Source organism: Stegodyphus dumicola, chromosome 1 (genome assembly GCF_044657685.1).
Source record: "Stegodyphus dumicola isolate Sdum_Otavi_A_Nest chromosome 1, ASM4465768v1".
In the NCBI taxonomy this organism is placed as follows: domain Eukaryota; kingdom Metazoa; phylum Arthropoda; class Arachnida; order Araneae; family Eresidae; genus Stegodyphus; species Stegodyphus dumicola.
In genome coordinates, this window is record NC_140768.1 from 75,053,599 (window position 1) to 75,077,787 (window position 24,189).

Genomic DNA, 24,189 nt, shown 5'->3' on the forward strand with positions numbered 1-24,189 from the left:
CAACCATCTTATAATCATCAACATGTTATATTAGTGTACACATTTTTTTATTGCAATTTCCAGTGGTTTTTACAAACAAATTATGATATTTCTCATCCTAAACTCAATTTTAAAGTATACATCTATGTATTCCACTAGCAATGGAAAAAATGTTGTAAAATTTTTTCAGGAATAAAGCATTTTACCAGAAAATCACTAAAGGCAATGATTGCTTTGTATCTATTCTTAAAGTGATCACCATGAAATTTCTAACAGAACAAAAAGGGGAGGGGGGAACCCTACTTGTGATTAAATTCATTGATTGCTTTTCAGACTAATTACCTCATTAAATATAAAATATATATATACATGAAGAAATTATTTTTTGACCTTATAAAATAATTCTTTTTCTTGTGCAAAAATTTGCCAGGCTTTGCTAAGGTGGTTATGCTAAAGTATCTAAATTCATTTTGTAAGATGGTTTAATATTGCTGTTTACAAATTTTATCAATCCACATGGAAGCAATATTTGACACTATTTCATATATTTTGCAATGGCTAATTCGGATTAGATTTCCAAGTTAGCTTGATACACTTATGTGAATCAGTTTCCAAAAAAATCACCAAACACAGAAGTTAGATATTTTAAAGCAAGCACATTTTTTACATATATAAAAATGCAGATGCATAAGGCATTTTCGCATGAAATACACAAAGGATTTTTTTTGTATGCTTTGAAATAAATTTGATTTTACCTTTTACTTAGAATAGAACATATCATTTGGTGCAATTTTCTAAATAACATTTTACATTAAAACAGTGAAATTAGGTGCTTTTTATTTATTTATAAGTTATTATGTTCTTTTTAATGCAGATTTCAACATTTGTTGGAGGGTATCTGAACAAAAAAAGTATGATGAGAATTCGGAACTTCAAATAAATTTTATAAGTTTATTTAAAGGCAATTTTATGTGCATATCTGTTCATTATGGAGCATAATTTGTAACTGCATACATTGATGATATTTTTCTGATAAAAACAGTCAATCAATGGACAAAATCATCAGATGCTGAATTTGCTACATATTAATATCCTAATGGCTAAAGAGCTTGGATGCATAGTTTTGGTGTTCTGTGCATTAACATGAGCGTGAGTACATTTCCTTTAGAAAAGCTTCTATGAGAACATCAATATACTAAGACCTTATGTTTTTTTGGTTAGAATAAATTATCTACATATATTTCTCTATTTACTGTATTATTTTTATTCAAAGAATTATTAAGGGAAGTAAAGTCAAGTACAAGTACAAAAAAAGTCAAGTAGGTACAACCTCACTTGGTCCACTATGTACAAACATTTAATAAATTTGCATCATCATAAAATTTATTTCTTAGCTCACTTTCAGTAATGAATAATGGTATTTTTAGATTTAGATAATAATTTGTTTCAGCAAAATATTTTATTCATATTTAGTTTTGAATCACTTTTCTAGATCACTTCTCGTGCCTTACCTCAGCTGGAGGAAGATACTCGTTTAATCAGCATGTTAAGCACTTTACATCAGCGTTACATTGGTACTGATTACAGTAATAGAAAAGTGGATTATACTGGTGATATAACACCTGAGCTTATTGATGGAGTATGTATATAAATTAATACTTTAGTTAACATAATAGAATTAAACAATTAGCATTTTATAACTTTACTGTTATAGTATAACATAACTGTTTCACCATGCTGGTTTTTAATGATCACTGATCGAAATTTAATGTCTGTAAATTACAATGGTTAGTTGTTTGTATTACTTTTAATTATTAACATTCAAAGATAAATTACTTTTTATGAATAAAGGTTACACTTTTTATAATTTTAAAATATTTATTTTCATCTTTTCAGCATGATTAAAAGGACATTTTATTTTTTGTGGTTTTAATACTTTTCTTAGATTATTTTTGTATTTACTACATATAACTTTAAACCTAATGTTAATAATAAAAAAAAAAAAAAAAAAAAAAGGTCCTGCGTAATATTTTAAGAACATTTTTATTCTGATTGCACAAGTGCATGATATGATTTTTAATGGTATTAGCTGCCGCTGAAAATTCACTTATCCCCTCCCTCTTTCTGTTATAGCTTTCAAAAACATCATTTCCTCTATGTATGCAAAATTTACATGAAACTCTGAGAAGAAATCATCATCTGAAATACAATGGTCGATTACAGTATGGCTTATTTCTGAAAGGTATTGGCCTAACACTTGAAGATGCTTTGCGATTTTGGAGGCAAGAGTTCACTAAAATCATGGATAATGATAAGGTAAATTTTTTACTTTTGTAGTGATTCAAAAAATTTAAATTACTCTTCTACATGTAATTATTCAGAGCGTTTAAAAGATGTTTATGCAAAATTTTGTCAGGAAATTGAGAATGCACATTAGAAAATTTCTTTAAAACTATAAATAATTTTTAATTCAAATCAAATGAGGTAAATTCTTATTAAGATTTAATAATGTTCAATTGGATTTCATATCACTGAATTCATCAGCTGAAGAATGTAGAATAGTTTCGTTTTAGATATTTTATAGTTCACACAATTCAAAAGAAGAAACATCAAGTAAACAAAGCTTAACTGGCACTGTGCCAATTACACAAAAGTATAAAATGATCTAAATTACAAAGTCACTAATTAATTAATTGGTGGCCTGACACAAAGCAATCATTCTTACATAATTCAAGTTCCAAACTCAAACAGTATTCTTAACTTTTATGAAACACCTTCTAAAGAGGGGGGGGGGGAAATGTGTAAAAAATATTCTAGCATTTGAATAGCAGAAGACCTATAAAACATTGCTGTTATGTAAATAAAATGCCTCTTAGAAAGAAAACAGTATTAATATAATTTTTTTGGTTTTTATATTATTAAAGAAAAGGTAAAATCTTTTCACCAACTTGTTAATATTACAATTAAATCATTCTTGTGTTCAGAAAGTAATTGCAAAGTTCATAAAGGACACCCTGTTCAAAAATAATAGTTGATAAGAAAGAAAGATGGCTGAGTGCAGCTGTGAATAGAAAAGTAATATAAAAAAAAATCAAAGGAGATTTAATAATGGAAAGGAGCTTGCTGCAGAAACCCTGTAGTCATAGATGATGGTATTTGGCCATACACTATTCACAGCATCTCCAAAAAGGCAGGTTCAGTAACTCTTTGCCAGCTTGCACAGTAATATTTAGTGGTGTCTAATACTCTGTTATTAAAGATTCAGAAGTTACAGAACAGAATAATTTTTACACTGAAAATCTAATATTTTTAACAGTAATAGAATGTATAGCTGTAAGTGGAATATAAAACTTACATTTGATGATATCCTCGGCTATATGTTTTATTAATTTTGATCAACCCAAAGAAAATGCTGTAAATTGAATCCAAATGCAAATTTCATATTTGAATTAAATAACAAACTTGAGCATATGGTATATAATTTTAAAATGTAGCTACTTACTTCTATAAACAATATATATCCCTGCTTAAATGTCAAATAATTGCAAAAATTCAAAAGTAAGAACAAATCATTCAAAACATATACTGCATGAAAAAAGGAAATCTGGTTACAATACAAAAACTTTTTATGCTATACTGGAGTTTGGCTTTTCGATCGCTGTTGGGTAGCTTTTCACTATCTGTCTGACAGCCTAATTAAATTCTGAAACGAATACAAAGTTAACATTTACTGTTAACAAATAAAAAGTTAACAATTAGTGTTATTAAGATCATTGCACTTGTAGAGGTGATTCTCAGTTGTGTCAGCTATGCCACTTAATGGCCATACAATGAAGATTTTTTGCCAAAGTCCTTGCCAGCTCTGAGGCAAAAATTTGCTATATGTAGAGTTCTAGAAAAGTTATGGGTTTTCAGTAAGGAACCTCAAGATTTCCTCATAACCAAATCTTCAAATAGGTGTCACTGACGTAGAGTGTTACTGGATTTAACTCAAAACTTTGTTGAGTCATTACTATTACAGTGTCTTATTCTTGATTTCTGGAGCCTTGCCAGTTTCATATTCATAGTTCACCACAGGCTGTTGAAGAAAATTCCTTTGCTTATATATATATATATGTGTGTGTGTGTGTGTGTGTTGATTTAGAAATTTATCCAGTGGAAAATATGATTTACAGCATGAGGGAGCTTGATGCACAAATGCGTTAAAAGTCACAATAGATAATTTAAATACTTCTTGTTGACAAACAGTGTCATAGGCAGCACAGGTAAAGTGGTGCAATAAGCATTTGTTCTAGAACTTTTTTTTTTTTTTTTTTTTTTGAAGCAGTAGTAGTAAGTTGGCAGGATGATAGTGGGAAAGCAAATGAGACATGTCTAAAATGAAAGTTTGATAAAGATTAATTTTCCCTTCATTTCAATTGCCTAGTCGAGTTTCAGTTTGCAAATTTATTTGCATCATAAGTGTTATAAATTATACAGGATAGATTAATTTGGAAATGGCACAGTTTAGAGCAATTTATTATAAACAGATACTATTTTCAGGATGGGAAAGGGAATTAGCCAAATTAAAATGGAAAATTAAAAGACTGTTGCAAATTAAAGTTAGAGTTTTTCCTCACATATATTTTGTCTTACATATTGGTATATATGAATGTTAGGAGTACTGATTTTAGCTTTTTTTATTTTATGTATTATGTTTTTATATATGCATGTATATTTGTAAAAATGAATAAATTTATTATATCTGTTTCTGATAAATGTTCCACTAATTCAAATTCCAATCTTAGTAATGCTTTTCCTTTCACAATGTATATTAAGTATTTTTCTCTTAGTTTGACAAGCAGTATGCTTACAACATTCGTTACAACTATGGAAAAGAAGGGAAAAGAGCCAATTTTTCTCCATATAGTTGTGTAAAAATAATTACATCTAATGCACCAGGACCAGGTGAATTTCATGGTAAGTGATTATAGAATTTTTAAACTTCACCCTTTTTATATTTTTTATTCAAATAATTAGCTGTAAAATTTTCTACTTTACAGGTTGTCCATTCAAACATTCTGATGAAAGTAATCTTAAACAGAGATTGCAGAATTTGCATATTAGCAGTTCTGGAATAAATAATGTAAGTGAAAATCATTATACTCTTAAGTAATATGTATTTGTCCATTATTTATTATCACATGGCAGTGTTATACTTGTGAAATTCAAGGCCTGGTATTTAAGCAGATAAATAAATTCCATCAAATACTGTCTGGGTGACCAGACGGTATAGTTGTTAGGAGAGCCTACTACAGTACCGAAGGGCCCAGGTTTGAATCCCGGAGAAAGCACGGATGTTTGTAAATGTATAGTGTCGGTACAGCATTCTTAATACAGGGTTCGTACAATCCTTAAAAGTCCTTAAATTTTTCAAAAATGATTTTTGGTCCTTAAAAGTCCTTAATTTTGGTCAAAATGAATAAACGGTCCTTAATTTTGCTCATTTGACATTTCTTATCATTTCTAATGATTGCCAATCTAAGTGTGAATTGTGATTTCTCATGAATATGGAATTAAAATTACACGGCTCTTAACCAATCTGTTGGCGGATTTGCGTTGCAAACGATAAAAAAAAATTAGCTACCCTAAACAGGTGTTATCCATAAATTTAGGCAGATTGTGACGAAAGCGTGAAGCTGGAAGTTCTTCAAGAGGCGAAAGTGATGATGAAGGTGCTTGAGAAAAAAAAAGGGGGGATTCTGAAAATATTTGCCAAAATTAGAACAATCCCAACCTGGAAGGCCACAACCCTTCCGACGCGAATAGGAATGAGATGCCTGGAAAGTGCATTTTCAATAAACTGTGGCTTCATCAAGCTGACTACAAAGACTGGATATTGATGGATGACAATCCTTATAAAGCTAAATGTGCTCTTTGTCTGAAACAAATTGAAATTTCTAGAATGGGAGAGTCAGCGCTGAAAATTCACGTGAAAGGTAAGTTTCACTTTATCATTTCAATTTGTTTTTACATGGTTTTGCTTAGCTTAATTTCTGTGTTTGTTTGAATTAAGCTATAAATTAATTTTGATCGCCTTCTACGGAGTTTATTCTCTTTTGCACATATATGTATGGGATATCGGGATTATGAGTTTATTTCTGCAGAGGGTCTGTTATCGATTTCGCAGGAAATCTGTTGGCTCCATTTCGATTTTAGGTCGCCAAGGGCAAATTCGGTAATGCTAGTCGAGAAAAAGTGAAGTTCAGAAATACGTTTTGAAGATTCAATAGACAATTAAGTATTTGGTTTAATCCTATGCACAAGGGATTTGGCGATGGGCAGTAACGGAACATATACGAAGTTTTAGCGATTAAAAAAAAAAAAAAAAAATGCTGTTGATAGTAATGCATTACTTTTGCTAATGGCAATACAATTATTAGTTGAAAAACAACTAACTAATTAAAAAATTTTTAATATTTTTAAAGCTGAAAACAACTAATTGAAACTAATTTTCCTGAACTAGACACAAAATTAACTCTCATGAATTACTAAAGTTATTGTGCAGAAGTTTAACTGAAAATATACATTCCGTATTGTATATATATTTATACAGTACAAAGTCCGAGGTCCGGACTCATCGGGACTTCGGCGATCCCAGATTTGAGATTTTTCTGGATATTAGATCATTTTAAATCTACTAAGATGGCACGTAGAAATTATAAAATTTAAAATATGAAATCGTGATTTATGAAATAATGAAGCATTTGTGATTTAAAGGGTATCAAAATTTACAGAAGAAAAGAGCTTAATATTTATATGTTTAATTTATTAAACATTTCTTTCAATGTAAGTTGTTTGATTTGTTTGCTCTGCTTATACTTTAGCCTAATACTCTAGACTAATACTGTAGACATATAATTTCTTGTTCAGTTATTAAGTTCCATTGTTCAAGTCCTGTAATTGCTGTGTCGAGAATTCCGAATAACTTGTCAATCAAAATGTTTTCTCTTTCAGTAACCTCTCTGTTACTTTCTTCACTATCGGTAGCTGTATTTTCTGGATTTAGAACCATACCACAGATTTTGCCATCCGTTAATTGATTGATGATTGGGGCATTGTCATTGCAATGAAAAACTTCTGTTTAACTTCCCTATATTCTGCTGCCTGGTGCGGCCATGCGAGCTCTGGCGCTGGTTCTGGCTTTATGTGAATAACAAATCAGTTATTCTTAATTCAAATAGCACTAAATATAATCGTTTGTCCTATGAGTATCATTAACAAAATCTATTTTTAGCGTAAGGAAAGAAATTTCTGTTAAATCTCTCCTTATCAACATTTTAGCGCATTAAACTTAAATCTGTAATCGGATAATACTCTTTTATTTGGTGTCGCTGCATGAGTCATCACTCAAGTTGTCATCGTTGATAAACATGCGGTGATGAAAGCAAAATACAATAAATAATGATTCGCGATTTCGGAATCGAGGATATAAAATATTAGTTGGTGTAAAATCAACAAATGTTTCGGTTTGAGATTATGCCAGGCAGATACGCAGCTATGGAGTCAAGTTACTAATCACACAAATTTATGCTAAAATAATTATTTCTTCAATAATGAGATATTTTATTTAGTGCCAAACTGAGATTAAGAATCGGGATTTTTGGCATGTTTTTTTATGATGAGGAAAAAAATTTAATGCACATGCGTAAAGCATACCCCTTCCCTTTAAAAAACCCCTAAAAAATTGGTTGGTGGTGGCTTTGAGGTCCGGATTTTAGATCATTCCAGATATTGGATGTCCGGATCTCGGACTTTGTACTGTATATATAAGAGGGCTATTTTTTTTTCAACCTCCAATGGGCTATAAAGAAAAAACAGGTGAATATACAAAAAAGATTTTATTACCAAAAGTAATGTACAATACAGGTTACTTCTCTACATAATCACCTTGACGATTGAGGCATTTGTCATATCTGTGAACAAGCTTTGCAATACCCTCTTTATAAAATGTCCCCGCCAATGATTGGAAGTGAGTTATGATGGTTTCTTTCAGCTCCACGTCATTTTGGAAGCTCTTCCCGCCAAGCCATTGCTTCAGTTCAGGGAACAGATAAAAGTCACTTGGCGCTAGGTCAGGACTATATGGTGGATGTTCGAAAATGTCCCATTGAAATTGCTGATGGAGCCGTTGGGTTACACGAGCACTGTGAGGACGGGCATTGTCGTGGATCAGAACAATTCCAGAAGTCAGCATGCCTCTTCGTTTGTTTTGAATAGCTCTCTGTAAGCATCGCAAAGTTTCACAATATGAACCTGCATTAATTGTTGTTTTGGCTGCATAAACTTTGCACCAACACACCTTTTTGCAAGCAACACACCTTTTTGGTCCCAAAAACAGTTGCCATAACCTTACGGTTGTTAAAGGTTTGTTTGAATTTTGTGGGTCTCTTTGGAGAATTTGTGTGCATCCACAGTTGTGATTGTCATTTCGTTTTGGGCGTGTCATATTGAACCCATGTCTCATAACCTGTCACAATGGATTTCAAAATCTCTTCTCCGTCAGTATCGTAATGGTCAAGAAACTCAAACGCTGCAACCATTCGCCGAGTTTTGTGGTTGTCAGTCAACATCTCGGGAACCCAGCAAGCACAAACTTTTCTGTAGCGCAACTGTTCAGAAACGATAGAGTACAGGGAAGATCTTGAAACTTCCAAAAATTTCATCGATAATTCACTTATGGTGAACCTTCGTTATTTGCTTAACCACTTGGTCAACTCGTTCAACAATCTCATCTGTAGCGACAGACTGGCGTCCTTGACCCCCTTCATCATGCACATCAGTTCGGTCATTTTTAAACTTTCGACACCATTCACGAACAACGCCATCACTCATAAAGCTGTTTCCATACACTCGACACATTCTTCGATGAATTTCCGCTGCACTGTTCCTTCAGCCTGCAAAAAACGAATAACAGCTCGCAACACTTCGCAGGAGAATCAATAGCGACAGCCATGTTTACGTGACTGCAACTCAACAGAAAATGGCGTGTTCAATATGCCAGTGACAGAGCGTGTGGAGGGGGAGATGCGCAGTCGCCTACTACGCACACCAACCACCTGCTGCATACCTGGCCATCGTACTGTGTGATCGGAGGTTGAAAAAAAAAAAAAAACCTACGTATATATAGTAAAAAATGTATATTTTCAGTATACATTTCTTATTATATATAGAGATTTCTTATTATATATATATATATATATATACATTATATATATATATGCAATACTTAATTTTACTAATGCCTTGCATGTAATGCCCCTTTTAGGTGCAAAACATCTCTCCCTTCTCAACTGCAGAGTTTCTTCTAACGGTATCATGAATTTTGTCAAGTTAGAAGAACCATCTACTTCAGGAAAAGATGTAACTGCTAATTCAACATCAATAAGTGTAGAAAATAATAAAATCAATTCTTTTCTTTTCAAATCTGAAGTTACAGATGCAGAAATATTGTGGGCTAAAATGCATCAAAAGCCACTATTCTTTTAAATCGTGCGATGATATTGGGCCGTTATTCACTAAAATGTTCCCGGATAGTTCCATGCAAAACAGTTTTCATGTGGTGAAAAGAAATGTGCTTATATCTGTCATTTTGGTCTTGGCCCTTATTTTAAAACTTTGTTACTAAAGCATTGTAAAAATGCTGAGTTTTTTACATTACTATTTGATGAGACTCTTAATCTGACAAATCAAAAGAAGCAACTAGATATTCATATGAGGTACTGGCATCACGAAAATAAGGTCAGAACTCAGTACCTTACTTCTGCATTTAAAGGGCATGCAACAAGTGAAATTATTTAATCCAAATTTTATGAATGTGTTAAAAAACTAGACTTGTCAAAACTCTTACAAATATCGATGGATGGTCCTGCAGTCAACTGGAAGTTTTATGATTTATTGCAGACTTTACAAAGGAATATAACATTCAATGCTTGACATTAGGGATATGTGGCTTACACATTTTTAACAATGCTTTCAAGCATGGGATGTGATCCACTGGCTGGGACATTCAATCATTCTTATCCTCCTTATATTGGATTTTTAAAGATTCTCCTGCAAGACGTGAAGATTTTTTAAGTATATCTGACTTAAAAAAGCTTTCTGTGAAGTTCTGCTTTTACCAATGGTTGCAAAATGTCCCAGCAGTTGGAAGAGCCATTGAACAAATTGAAATATGGGATGACTTGCTACTGTACATTAAAAAAGTTGAAATGGGGAAGTTTAAAAAAAAATTCGTCGAAATCCTTCTCAAATATTTTGGAGGCAACTAAAGATAAAACATTTCGTATAAAATTACATTTTTTTTCCTCTCTGTCGAAAATATTATTGCCTTTCCTTGAATATTATCAAAGTGATAAACCACTTATTCCCTTTTTTGCTGAAGATATCTTAAAACTTGTAAATGATTGCCTTCAGCACTTTAAAATTTGAAACTAGAATATTCAAAAATAAGAAAAGCAGAAAATCTTTATAAATTTAATTTTAATGATCCAAATTGTTATAATGATAAAAGTAAATTTTATTTGGGATTCATTGCTGAGCAGTTAAGGAATGATAAATGCCGCAAGAAGGACATTTCACAAGCTGAAAGTTTTGCATTGAAACAAGAAGGTCAACAATGTGTCCAATACATTATTCTCTTATTCGAAATGCATCTTGTATAGACCCACGATTAATGGCTAAAAGTCCAGAAAAAGCCCAGAACAAAATGAAAATAGTTCTAACAGTATTAATGCGGAATAAGCGTGTTTTACAAGATCATTGTGATGAAATTCGGCTGCAGTTTGAAGAGTTTCTAGACAAAATAGTTAAGACAAATTTACATGAATTTTCTACTTTTGATCCTCAAAATCTTTCTCTTGACACATTTCTCAATTCTTATTTTCATGATTTTCAGTATTCAAAAGTATGGAAAATAGTGAAAATGATTCTTATCTTGTCATATACACAGGCCTCTGTGTAAAGAGGCTTCTCTGTAAATAAAGCAATTGAAATTGAAAATTTAAGTGACTCATCATACATTTTTCAATGCACAGTATTTGATTACATAAAATTTTCTGGAGGTATTCTTACTATCGAAATTAATAAAGAAATGAGATCAGCAGCAGCTTCTGCAACTTCTAAATATATGAGTATTTAAAAGAACAAAAATCTTTAACTAAATCTGAAAATTCAAAGAGGAAAAGAAATATTATTGAGGAAGAAATTGATTATATGAAGCAGAAGAAAAAAATTCTTCAAAGAGAAATTAAAGATATTAATGAAGAAGTAGATGCTTTAGAAAATGAAGCCGAGACCAGCAGGAACATTGATTTGTTTATCAAAGCAAATGAACTTAGAAGAATAGTTAAAGAAAAGAAACTAGACATAAATAAATTAGATGTTAAAATATCTGAAAAAAATTCAGATTAAAAAAAAGCATAAATGTTTTGTATCTTTTATTGTATAGTTTATTATTCTAGTGTCTTTCAAAAAACCAAGGAAATACATTGTATGTTTACAAATCTGTTATTTTAATCTGCAAAATATTCTTACATTGCAATTATAATAGTAGTTGACTGTGTTTAAATAAATATCAAATAAGTTAAATAATATTCATGTAAATCTCTAAAATATCTGTGACTGTTATTAGTGCAAAATGCACTTATACATGTTTTTTAAGAAATTATGTTCCTAATTTAATGTTGTCTACTTCATAGCTTGTAGGAAGTTAGTTTAATTTTCAAAATTGTTTTATGTGAAGTATTAAATTGAATTTAATACTAGTGCATAATACACACTTCTGTTAGTTTCTTAAAGTGAAATTACAAGCATGAAGTCGGTTGTATGGATAATTGCTTTTTTCTATTCGTTTTTTTTTTTTTTTTTTTTTTTTTTTGCTGATAGGTCCTTAATTTTTTTCTTTGATGGTCTTTAAAAGTCCTTAATTTTCATGTAAGGAAATGTGTACGAACCCTGTAATATGTGGCGAGCCAAAAGTCCTCTCGTCTGGATTAGTGGGAGTAGAGAGGGATGGGAGACCCTCGTATCCCCCCCCTCCAGAGTGCTCTTCCTCAAAATTAGGTGGAAAATAGAAGTTCAACCTCGCTTTGGAGTAGGCTTTGGCAATTGTTGTTCCATGTTATGTGGAAAAACAACAACAATAAATTCCATGTTTACAGCAGATAATTTTAAGTAAAAGATTATATATCAGATATCAAGTTTTAACTTATGAGATAATGTTTCAAATGCAAAATTGTTGTATGGCAAATACCTGTAAAATGAAAGGCTTTTAAAGTTCTTTATTTCTCAGAATTCTGAAAATGTAAATTTTTACTTTTTATTTCTGGTCGTTCTTTTTCTTGATCATATTTCCTGGAAGTCAAACTCAACATGAAAATCTGCACAAGACAACATTTATTTTTCCACTTTCATAAATTTTTAATGAGAAGTAGTATCATAATTATTACATTAGTCCTATTGTTTTTCTCTATTATTAAATAATGAAGAATCTGCATAGATGTTTGTCACACTTGAAAAGACGTTGGCATATACAGGTAGGCCCGCGCCAAGCCTAATCGGCGCGCGCAAATGCCTAGGAAGCGCCTTTATGTAGTAACGATATTAAAAAATAATTTAATTAAAAAAACAAAACTAAAAAAATAAAGTTTAACTTTTGTCTAAATATGCAAACATTTTGTGCTTTGTTAAAACCCACACTTAAAAATATTTATTGAACATTTAAAACATTTATGTTATTAAAAGCCGCCCAAATGGTATAATGGTTAGCATTGCTGACTGCCGTGCCGAAGGGCTCGGGTTCGAATCCAAGAGAAGACATAGATGTTTGTAAATGTATAATGTCTGTGTGGCATGGGACACTCTAAATATGTGAGGTAAAAGTCCTCTCGAAAGGTTGGTGGTAGAAGAAGAGGGGTGGGAAATGCTCGATCCGTCCCCCCCAGGGCATTCTCCATCAAAATTGAGGGCGAAACTAAGCTAAATCAAGGTAAGGAGATGAAGGATGTTGCCAACGACAGGTATATTTTGCACTCCTTGCCACAAGAAATTTCGTGGGCTTGGGCTGACTATAGGTCAGACACTATAGGCAGGAGCATTAGTCAACAGTAACATGTTATAAAAAAGTAACTTTGCAAGCGAAGCAAAATAATATACTAAACGCACTGGATACCAAATATATGGCTGAACACTACTTATTATTTTAAAATTCAAAACAAAGTAATATACATATCTAATAAGTTTGCACTGAATAAATTGTTGTTCTCAGCGTAGTTTACGACAAGATTCAAACTGTGATTACAAAAGGGCACAAAAAAATGCTCTAGGGCTGATATCTAGGGATATATCCAAAATACTTTTCTGTATGCTGCTATGTTGTTGACTATGATATAGCTTAGAATTTCAACTGGTGATGTTGTATTTCCTCCAAAAGTTTGCAAAACTGCAGTTCATACATAAGATCTATACTATGTATATTGCTTTGATTTTTTTTATCGATTAATGCTTTTGCAGTTTTTGTTGAGCTGATCATGTAAATATATGTGAACGAAAATATGTGATGCCGATGCGTATGCAAGGGTACAGGGGGAGCCATAGACATGTTTGATAAATTGCTTAGTTTTTATTTTGTGTCTACTGTTGCAATCGTAGTAATTTGTGCAACATTATCTTTTTTGCGATTTTTTTTGTTGTTGTTTTGGGATTGCTTGATGTTATATTTATTCTACATAAAAAATGTAAGGGCAGTTACATATTATGTTAAACTTGGGTTAGCTTTTTAATTCAGAAAAGCGACGATTTGAGCATAATTACTTGGAATTTTTTTTTTTTTTTTACATGAACCATTTGTTTATTTAACTAAAAATTATTATCTTTCGAGAAGAAAGGATTGAGATACTTACGAAGTACCACTGAATTTAAAATATACTTATTTGAGATTTGAAGTGAAATAAAAATATACAAGGATCATTTTCAAACATTGCTCATTTTGCTCATTTTCCAATTGCGTTTTACGCAATAGTTCTTAAAATAGTTATTTTCTACTTTTATGTTTACTTCCACTTTTTCTGTTTTCATTTTTCCTCAGATGTTGGAAGAAAAACAGAAAAAAAAACTGTCTGAGTATTAGAATGTTATGTAGAACAAGAAGGTGAGAGGAAGACTTAATAAACCAAAACTTTAAAACTACTCAGTTTTTCCAAAACCCAAAGAATATCTAACCTGACGCTACTCGAACTAGTTGTCCATTAACGTCTCAGCTATAACTGAAATTACTAAAAGAACCTAATAATCAGAAAGAGATAGAAAGTGTTTTCACCTGGGAATTATCACCTGGGAACTTCAGTGCCAGCCTTTTGAAAAAAACCAGAGGAAATACTATTGAAATCTAAAATTTCTGCAGTAAATATGCATTTGACTGTGCCTGCTGATTCCGGATTATGTCCAAGTCCCTTATTGCTATCCCAGGTTTAAGCCTTGATAGAAAATTGTTCTGGATATTATCAAAACTTGATTCGAGTTTCAGTTTCCCAAAAGACAAAAATAGACGTAATTTTTTTTTTAGATGTACTTTTGTCGAATATGGCCCATCCTATTTCTTAGAATGATTACAAAACAGTAAACCTGTTAATTCGGAATTTCAAATTTCATTAAAAAAGACACTAAGCATTGGCGTGATGTTATTGAAAGAATTATCTATGCCATTCAGTTTTTAGCGAAATAAAACTTAGCCTTCCGTGGTTCCAGTAACAAATTATTCAAAAGATATAATAATTTTCTGAGGTATATAGAAATTATCACAAAATTTGATGCTATCCGTATATATTAATAAAATGCAAACTAAAAAAAATATGCTTCATTACCTTGGAAATAAAATAATAAGCTTATTAGGGGATAATATAAAAGAAAATTATTTTACATATAAATAAATATAATATAAAGCAAATTATTTTAAATAAAGTCAAACTGGCAAAACATTTTTCTATTTTATTTAATTGTACCTATAATGTGAGCCATCAAAAGCAGATATCAATTTGTATGAGGTATCTTAATTTAGAAAATACAGACATAAGTATTGAAGAAAGGTTTTTAGTATTTTGTATTACAACAGATATGGCCGGTTGACGACAAACTACATTCTTATTAAAAACCTTAGAGGAAAATGGTTTAGATATTAGTAATTTATGTGGCCAAGAATAGAACAATGGTTCAAACATGAGAGGTAAACAGTTTTCGAGTAATTATGCTTAAATCATTGCTTTTCTGAATTAAAAAGTTAAACTAAGCTTAACATAATATGTAACTGCACTTACCTTTTTTTTTTTTTTTTTTTTTTTTATGTAGGAAAACAATAACGGCAAGTAATCACAAAAAAAAAAAAAAAAAAAAAAAAAAAAAAAAAAAAAAAAAATGTTGCACAAGTTACTACTATTGCAACAGTAGACACAAAATAAGGATTAAGCAATTTGTCGAATGCGTCTACCCTTACATATGCATCGGCATCAAGTATTTCCACTTTCAAATTCACCACCAAAGACGAATTCTTGTCCTGGTTATAACTTTCAGTCAAATAAGACAATGTGATAGGAGGAAAGGGCACTCAGACCTGGTAAGGTTGAGGCTGCCTTAACACAGTTAAATGTCCCAACCCCTAGAGGCGATCCAAGAGGCCACAAACCTATCGGTCGAGCCAACGAGCTAAGCTGAGTTGACAAAAATACTCAGAAACTCACATTCCACATCTCCGTTCTGGAGAGATGGTTAAAAACATATGCCATCAACAAGGGTCTCAAACCCAGACAGCAGAATGAAGTCACTTAAACACTGTCAGAAAGACCGGGCCACAAATCCGGCCTGCTAACACTACGTCATACTATACAGATCTGGGGCTTTAGGCGACCCCAGTGAAAAATCAAGGAAGGAAATGAATATGCAGTTTTGAGGCTCCAGGCGATAATTGGAAACTTCAAGCAGTTTAATGGCTAGCTGAATTCGCCAACAGCATTGACAGGGCTTTTTTATCTCGGACAAGCATGAATATCTGACTATATAGCTCCACCACAACCAACGGAACGGGCAGGACAGTACCACACGGTCCCTGCCGAACCTGAATAAACCATCGCTAGCGATGACTCCAGTCCTGTGGAGACTGACTTTAAACACTCATGGCCGAGACTGCCTAGGTACAGATTCTTCAGTAGCTTCCCAGATTTTACCTGAGTCGACCCTCAGAGAAGCATTCAAATAAGACAAAAATTTTCCTGTTCAGGCAGGCAGTGAGAGGATGATTAAACGGCGCCTTTTTGACTCGCCGCCAACGTGCACTGCATGACCTTGCACCTATTGTCGGCGCGGGCCTGTATGCAGGCACCAAATTTTGAATAAACAAAGTTCTGCACTCTAATATGTGCAAGTCAAAACCTTGTTTTTATATCTTTTTTGTATTCTGTGCAAACTTTATAAATTTTTTAATAATAAACTGAGCAGTTTAAAAACATTGTGTTGCCACTGCTCAAAATAAAATAAGTATGATCTTTTATGCCCCAGTGTGGTACCATTTCTCAAAGTGTATGATATTTGATCTGTCTATTATTAAAAAATTAAGCAGTTTTAAGAAAAATATATTTAATTCATGATATGTCTGATAACTTTTATTTCCAGTAGGATTATCACTGGTATATCACTGATACAGAATACTTAAAAAAAATTTATGGTCTTTTACATTTTTTTAAAAGATAAATTCTTTGATAATAATAGGTGTTAAGCTGTAATCTGAAGATTTTAGTTGCAACTGTGTTGCCTAGCTGGATTGATGCTACTAATTTTTGCAGAAATTTTTCAGTCTCCATGTTTATTATGTCAATTTCTCATTCTTCAGCATTCATGTTATTCAGAAATGTTTATTCTGTCTAGGCTATGCTATAAATTGTGATTTTAATTTTAAAGGCTTTTTTTATCTTCGTGATTTTCTTTACAAATTCTGCAGGTGTCACTGCATAAATAGGGAGTAAAAAGGAACTTTACTACAGAAATAATATATATTAGGATTACCACAAAACAATTATTGTGTACCCTGTAATTGAATTTTTTGGTGAAAACAAATGAAAAACAATTGGTATTTGAGGTAACATAGTACTGCCAATAGTGAAAAATAGAATAACACAACCAAAACAAAATATAGCTGAAAAGATCTCAAAGAAAAAAATATGCTAACCCATATCTAATTTTTAAATAATAAAATGCTTTTATGCTCTTTATTTTATTTACAAATCAAGTAAACATTAACACTTATGCTATATGTCATAAAAGATTATTAATCTGCATCTAATAATTTATATTTGCATACTGGCATTTCCTGAAGCTATTATTATTTTGTCTATTTGTGAAATTTAATATCCCAAATACATTTTTTAAAGAGTGTAAAGTAATAAAAACTTCCCATTAAAATTATGGTATACATTCTCCTTTTTTCAGTATTTTAAAAGTACATTAAAAATTACTGTTGAAAAATTTAATTTTTTAAAATCATTTTATATGATGTAAAATTGCAGATAGCCTTGCTTTTATTCAAACATAGAAAAAAATCCCTTTAAACCATGTATTCTGTAACCATGCAAATTACTTTTTAAAGTAAAATGCTGTTGCAAAATGTTAGTTCAACATATGGCTAGAATGGAACCTCTTAACATTTGACAATACTATTTAGTATTTTCTGTTATATTTTCCCCCTTTTGCTTCAAACTATCTTTTCATAATGATAAGAAAGTGAGTAATTTATAAATTATTCTTAGGTTAGATTTGGTATATTTTAGTTTTCATATGAAAGAAAGTTAATATCCTTTCAAACTATTTGTATTTGTTATATCCTTGTCATATTGTATTTTAGTATTACTAATGCAGAACTTATTAAATTTTGTAAATGAATACATGCACTCTCATTTATTTCAATATTTCTTGTATACAAAAACAAGTTAAATTACTTGTCTAGACAGTATTTTAGAGATCACAAACAAAAGCACTGACAGTATTCTGTTAATTTTTTTGCTTCATCATGATGAACAAATAACATAAAAATAAGTTCATTTTAAGTAATCTGTCATTTTCAGGTAAAGTGGTTTCCCCTGCCTCATTATAAATAACTGTTTTGAATGTAGTTTATTTTAATGAATGGGGTTGAGTCAATTTTGCTATGATTTCAAATGCATTTAATTTACATAATTATTATTTGTAAAATTATAAAGATAAAAAAATTGAAATTTAAGACTGTATCATTCACATAAATTATGATTAAGCAAAGTAGAATATTAGTGCATTGCATATATGTTTTTAGATAACTATTAAAATAAATTTGATATCTAAATATAAAATACAAATATTTAAGCAAACCATACTTTTTAAATGATATACAATTATTTTAAAATGCTTCTGTTATCTAAATTAATGCCCACAATGATAGATCAAATTATTGTTACCTTCAAGGAATGTTTAAAATGTATCATTGGCTTACTGTTGCACTCTCATTTTTTGCAAAAATTTCCTTGCTGTTGACAAAGGCACTTCATAGTGCAAACTAATAATTCAAACTTATGAAAAACTGAATTTAATGTATTTTAAATTTACTCTTTTTTATGTTTTTGGGGAAATAAAAAAAAATTATAGGTATAAGAATTATATTATTAACTGATAACTAAATAACTAATTAACTTTTAATGACAAACTAAATTATGTATAAACACAAAAAATACAGTTAAAATATAAAGGAATATTGTTGAAAATAGAGTGTCTTAAAATGATGGATCGATATTTTGCAAGAGAAACTGGTATGAAAAATAACCTTTTGTAAATAGTTGAAATGTATTCTCCTTTGCATTTGACATACATATCATTAATCATTGACAGAGGGTTAAATGAAATATCTATTGTCATGAAGTTTTTTATTATTGCATAGTGAATGACTAACCAGCACTACAAATATATTCAATAATAGCAGATTGCACAAGCTAGTATGTGCAATAATAAATAGCAAGTATATACAATAATTAATAATAATAGCTGTGATATAGTCTAGTAAAAATGTTATAATTTTGTATATAATAGATATAACAGAATTCTTTTACACTTAAATTCCACATTTTATAAAATAGCATTACAGATTTAATTCATAGGATGTTACATATTAGCAGAAATGCAAATGAAGTAGGTCATAATTTAAAATAGTAGAAAAAAATTTAAATAATTTTATTGCACTTATAATAAGTTTCTTTTTGTATAAATTTTTTTTTTTTTTAAATTTTTAAGATGTATTGAATTTATTGTTTTGAAAAACGTTTTGTTTTAATCATTGAATAATAATGGGAAATCATATTTCAGATATTAGATTTAGCAAAAAGAGGGCATTATCAAATAGCTTGTACTCGTTATTTTGAATTAACACACCAAGAAGCCAGTGTTGATCAAGGTATAAGCCATCCAAATCAATATTTTGAAGAGAGTCAGAAAATAAGAAAGGGAATAACCAAAGACCAAAAAAGTAAGTTGTTATTTCAAACAATGAAAATTAGAATAACTCTTGTACTTTAAAAAAAAAAAAAAAAAAAAAAAAAGTTTTAAGCTTATTTTCTTTTTTCTGGTAGGATCAACTCCAAGTTATAATAGCACCCAATCCTCAGTCTCTAATACAAGTCAAGCATCTTCTAAAAAAAATGATGCAGTGGCTGATGAAGATGTTTTTAATGACATGGAAAATATGGATGAACTTTTACACTGTTTGGAGGGTGTATAAATATATATATATATAGTGTATATTTCATTTTTAATTTATAGGTATTTTATTTCAATAAAAACACCTAATTTTTTTAATCTAAAATTAGGATTGCAGTAAAGCTGTATATGTAATAAATATTTTTTTTTTAAATTTTGATTAACCATTTGTTTATAATTTAGTCAATTGTTGTCTTTATATCCTTATTGCAGTAATAGAAAGTTCTGAACAAAAAAACACTTTTAAATAGAGGATTTTTTTTTTTTAACTTCATAGGAGAAAAGGAACTTTATATATCTAAAGCACAAGCTGGTTATTATTTTTAAAAAATGTTTTCATAATTTGATGCATGTACAATGGATTCTTTCATAGCAGAAACTTTTGAAAGATCTTTCAGCAATCAAACATTCATATAATTCAATAATTATAATAGACAACAAATACTCCCTAATTTGCTAAAACCAATACATACACATTAAAGTGACCACTTTAACTTAGCTATTAAATTATTTTAAAATATGAAACTAGAGAGCTAGATTTTGCAATTTTTAATATGTTAACATTTTCATGAGAAACAAGTCAGTCAGTCATTTCTAAACTATTAATTTTATCCTCTCTCAATATTATTTGCTGTATATATATTTGATTTGATAGTTACGATACAGCACTGTTTAAATTATTCATCACAACCCAAAATGTGTTATTTTATCACATCCCATTTGTGCAGCTGGTGTCAAATGCTATTCATTCCTTTTTTTAACATTATTGTAATCAACCATATTTGACAGTTTACAGGGTTACCACTCAAACAGCAGAGTGAAATTACCTGGCTTTTCCAGGTATGTTCCAAGAAAATTCCAGGCTATTCACATAGTGTGCGTTGGCTGTCCTGAGGGTAAATTAATTATTGTGCCACTTGAAAACACAAAAATTTGCAAATTACATATGTTTGTACATATATATATATATATATATATATAATCCTTAAAGTATTACTTTTATAAATATAAATAGGAGTTGTTTTCTCTACCAAGGACTGAGATTAGAATCTGCCCAATCAGTATTAAAAAATGCCTTTTCTACAGGCATTTTGCAACTAAAGAAAGAAAGAGATCTATTTAATGATAATTTTAAATAAATTCAAGTTTCATGATGGTATGTCATCTTATTGCTAGAATTAGTTTTACAAGTAAGCCACAGAAAATTGCCGGAAATTTGAAAGTATCACTAACAATAAATAAATGTAGAAGGAAGAAGAAACATTAAATGATACGAATAACATTAGAATAAAGTTAACTACTTGAGGATTAAAAACTGAATTGCAAAAGTTGACAGCATTTGGGCGAATATAGATATATTAAATAATTAGCCTAGATCAGCGGTTCTCAATCTTTTGACTACTGCGTACCATCTAAACAAAAACTGAACCACCACTACATTTTGCAATGATTATTTTTCAATTTCTCAATAGAAATATTAATATATATATAGCCATTTGCACAACTTATTGTCTCTTTGTATTAAATATGCTCACATAAAAAAACTATTAGATTAAAAATTGATTACCGTTTTAATTATCAAAATTTCAGTTATAATACTTCAATTCTAAAATTTAGGGTGAAATTTTGGCATGTTTAAGAGAGATCAATTTCTTTATGCCTGGTCTTATTTCATTTGGCTTTAATGGTAAATTAGGATTCACTTTTAATTTTGGCCTGTATTTATATTTCAAATAAACCTTGGAAAAAATCCTTGTTCACACGAACAGGTTGTGCAAAAAGGCAATACAAATTTATTTGAAATGCCTTCGAATTCTTTTTTTTTTTTTTTTTTTTTCGGTTCAGCCAAAAGTTACAAGTGTGTCATTTTCGAAATCTTCAATTTGATCACAGGAAATTTCTATCAATTGTCCTTTTTCTTTAAGAGATTTTTGAATTTAATATTTAAAAATACTTTATTTCTTTGCGTACCATCGGTTGAGAACCGCTGGCCTAGATGATGGATTATTATTTTTTAAATAAATTTTACTGCAAAATGACAAATAAGGCACTTAAGAAAGAAAAAAAGGTTTAAAAGATTTTGTTCTACATGAGAATGGAGGAATTTACTTTCGTTTAACATTTGCATGCAAATCTCTAGATTCTCAAGGTTACTGAAAACCAAAGATCCTGAAAACTTGCTTTGCTATTCTAAAAGACAATCTGATTGGCACTGCAAAAATTGGCTCTACACTAGCTGTCCTAATGACGCTCATGCAATACATGATTTGCCAAGAAAGTGATCGCTTCCAATGTTGGCGCAAAATTTGTTTTTATGGGGATTGCCATATGAAATTCTCAGATTTTTCCAGATATTGACTAAAATATTTTAACTCCCTGACCTTTTTGGTCAGTTTTCGAATTCCTTGACTTTTCCAGTTAGCATGGCAGCCCTGAAATTAGCATATGCAGGCATGTTTAAAGATTGACCACATTCTTGAAATATTTGTCAATGCCTCTAATTTAAAAGAAGAAATTCTGGCAGCAGAAGAGCGTCAGAAGTTTCAAGCGTTCTCTTGATTGAAACCTTTAAATTTGTAAAAACAATTATGCTGTAATTTGCACCAAAAAATTAATTTATAGAAATTAAATGCAGACAGTGTTTTCGAAGTTCTAACAAATTTCGAACTTTTCGAACAAATTTTATAAAGTAAGATTTTGGTAGTTTTTCTGTTTTATCAGTAAGATCTGTAACTTTTCTGACCACTTCCAGCACAAATTGTTCAACATTTGCAATTACTGGCAGTAACCGTAGACTCTGATGTCTAAGTGCCTGAATTTAGTATATAAAATATACTTTTAAAGTTAATGCTACTTAAATGTAAATTTTTGGCTGTTAGATTAATTAGTCAATCAACATAATATCTAAAGCAGTATTTCCCAATCTTTTCACTCTTATGTAACCCTTGGGACAATGTTCAATTTCTAAAGAATACCAGTGGCCATGTAATTTAATATTTTTTCATAATACTTTTTATTAATGATTATTAATATAAACAAAAATTATGCTCATTTCAGTTGTTTATTTCAAAACAAACAATAATAATGCAATATCATGCATTGATATGGTAAATATAATTAGATACAAATAAATAATAAATTTCTTTAGTATAACAAATATTTATGGCACATCTGCATCTGTTTTTTGGAACATAAATGTTGAAATCTGGGTCTGATTTTCAATATACATAAACAGAAATCATCTTTCACATTTTTTCATTTGCCACTGCAAAGGTCCAACTACTACTCTTTTGAAACCATTCTTTTAGAGCAGTGTTTCTTAACCTTTCTAGCGAGTCGCACCCCATTGAATCTGAAAATATATCTCCGCACCCCATTGAAAAATGTGTTTTAATTTTTTTAGTCTAGAAAAATACATTTTTTGCAAAACTTATTGTTTATTGAAAAACATTGTACATTTTATATAAATACAAAACAATATTATTTTTATTAATGACTAGTCTGTTGTTTGTTCATTATTATACTGCCGAAGCGAGGTTCCTTTTTTGAAAGTCATACGCGTAAGTCATCACTTGCATTTAAGCGATTTCTCGCTTTAGTTTTTATATGAAAAAGCGATGAAAATCCCATTTCGCACAAGTAGGTGGTAGCAAAGGGTAAGAGTAACTGCAGTGCTCCGTTCCCCAACTCTGGATAACTTTGTAACTGTGAACACCAGAATTGTTGCAATTCTAATTGTTCGAATTCCATTTGAACATGTCCACTTGCTCGCATTTCAATAAGTTGATCGTTTTTCAGATCACTATCAAATTTAAGTCAAATAGAAATGGATCCAGTATCTATCTCTGAGTTTTGGTAATATTTCCGGTAGAAAAATATTTATTGAATAATTCGCTCAATCGTCTCAAATGTATTACAATGTCGGGTATGATTGTACTCGTATTCTTTTCATTTTTCGTAATAACAGAATCAAGCAAGGGAAAGTTTGCAAAATTCCCCTTTTCTACTCGACGTATCCAAATTTCTAATTTTGCGATAAATGAAGATAATTTTTCACTAGATAATATTATATTTATACCAAATCCTTGCATTGATAGATTCAATTCATTTAAATGGCCAAATATGTCTGCTAAGTAGGCCTCAGCATTGCATCATTACTCTCAAAATCTTTTACTAAATAACAGTTTTGACTAGTCAGTAATTGAAAAATTTCCTCACGCAATTCAAAAACTCTGTTAAGCATGCAACCTTTAGATAACCATTGTATTTCGGTGTGATATAGGAGCACGGTATGATCAGCACCGATTTCTTCGCAAAATGCGATGATTACGTGCTCGCCCTCGGATTTATTTTACTACATTTACTGCTGTAAGCTGTAGTTAGATGTTGTTTTTAACTTTCTGGCAATGCTTT

General features: G+C 30.5%; 1 protein-coding gene across 2 annotated transcripts in view; it reads left to right on the forward strand.

Annotated features, from left to right (window-relative positions):
* The window catches only part of Prim2 (DNA primase subunit 2), a 71,405-nt gene extending 51,469 nt beyond the window's left edge, over positions 1-19,936 (forward strand). For both annotated transcript variants that reach the window (XM_035357329.2, XM_035357330.2), the window contains exons 8-13: positions 1,472-1,618; positions 2,113-2,295; positions 4,812-4,938; positions 5,022-5,104; positions 19,387-19,546; positions 19,650-19,936. In XM_035357329.2, coding sequence (XP_035213220.1) covers positions 1,472-1,618; positions 2,113-2,295; positions 4,812-4,938; positions 5,022-5,104; positions 19,387-19,546; positions 19,650-19,798 — 849 coding nt within the window. In that variant the 3' untranslated portion in view covers positions 19,799-19,936. The remainder of the gene's footprint in view (positions 1-1,471; positions 1,619-2,112; positions 2,296-4,811; positions 4,939-5,021; positions 5,105-19,386; positions 19,547-19,649) is intronic.
* Positions 19,937-24,189: the final 4,253 nt, after the last annotated feature.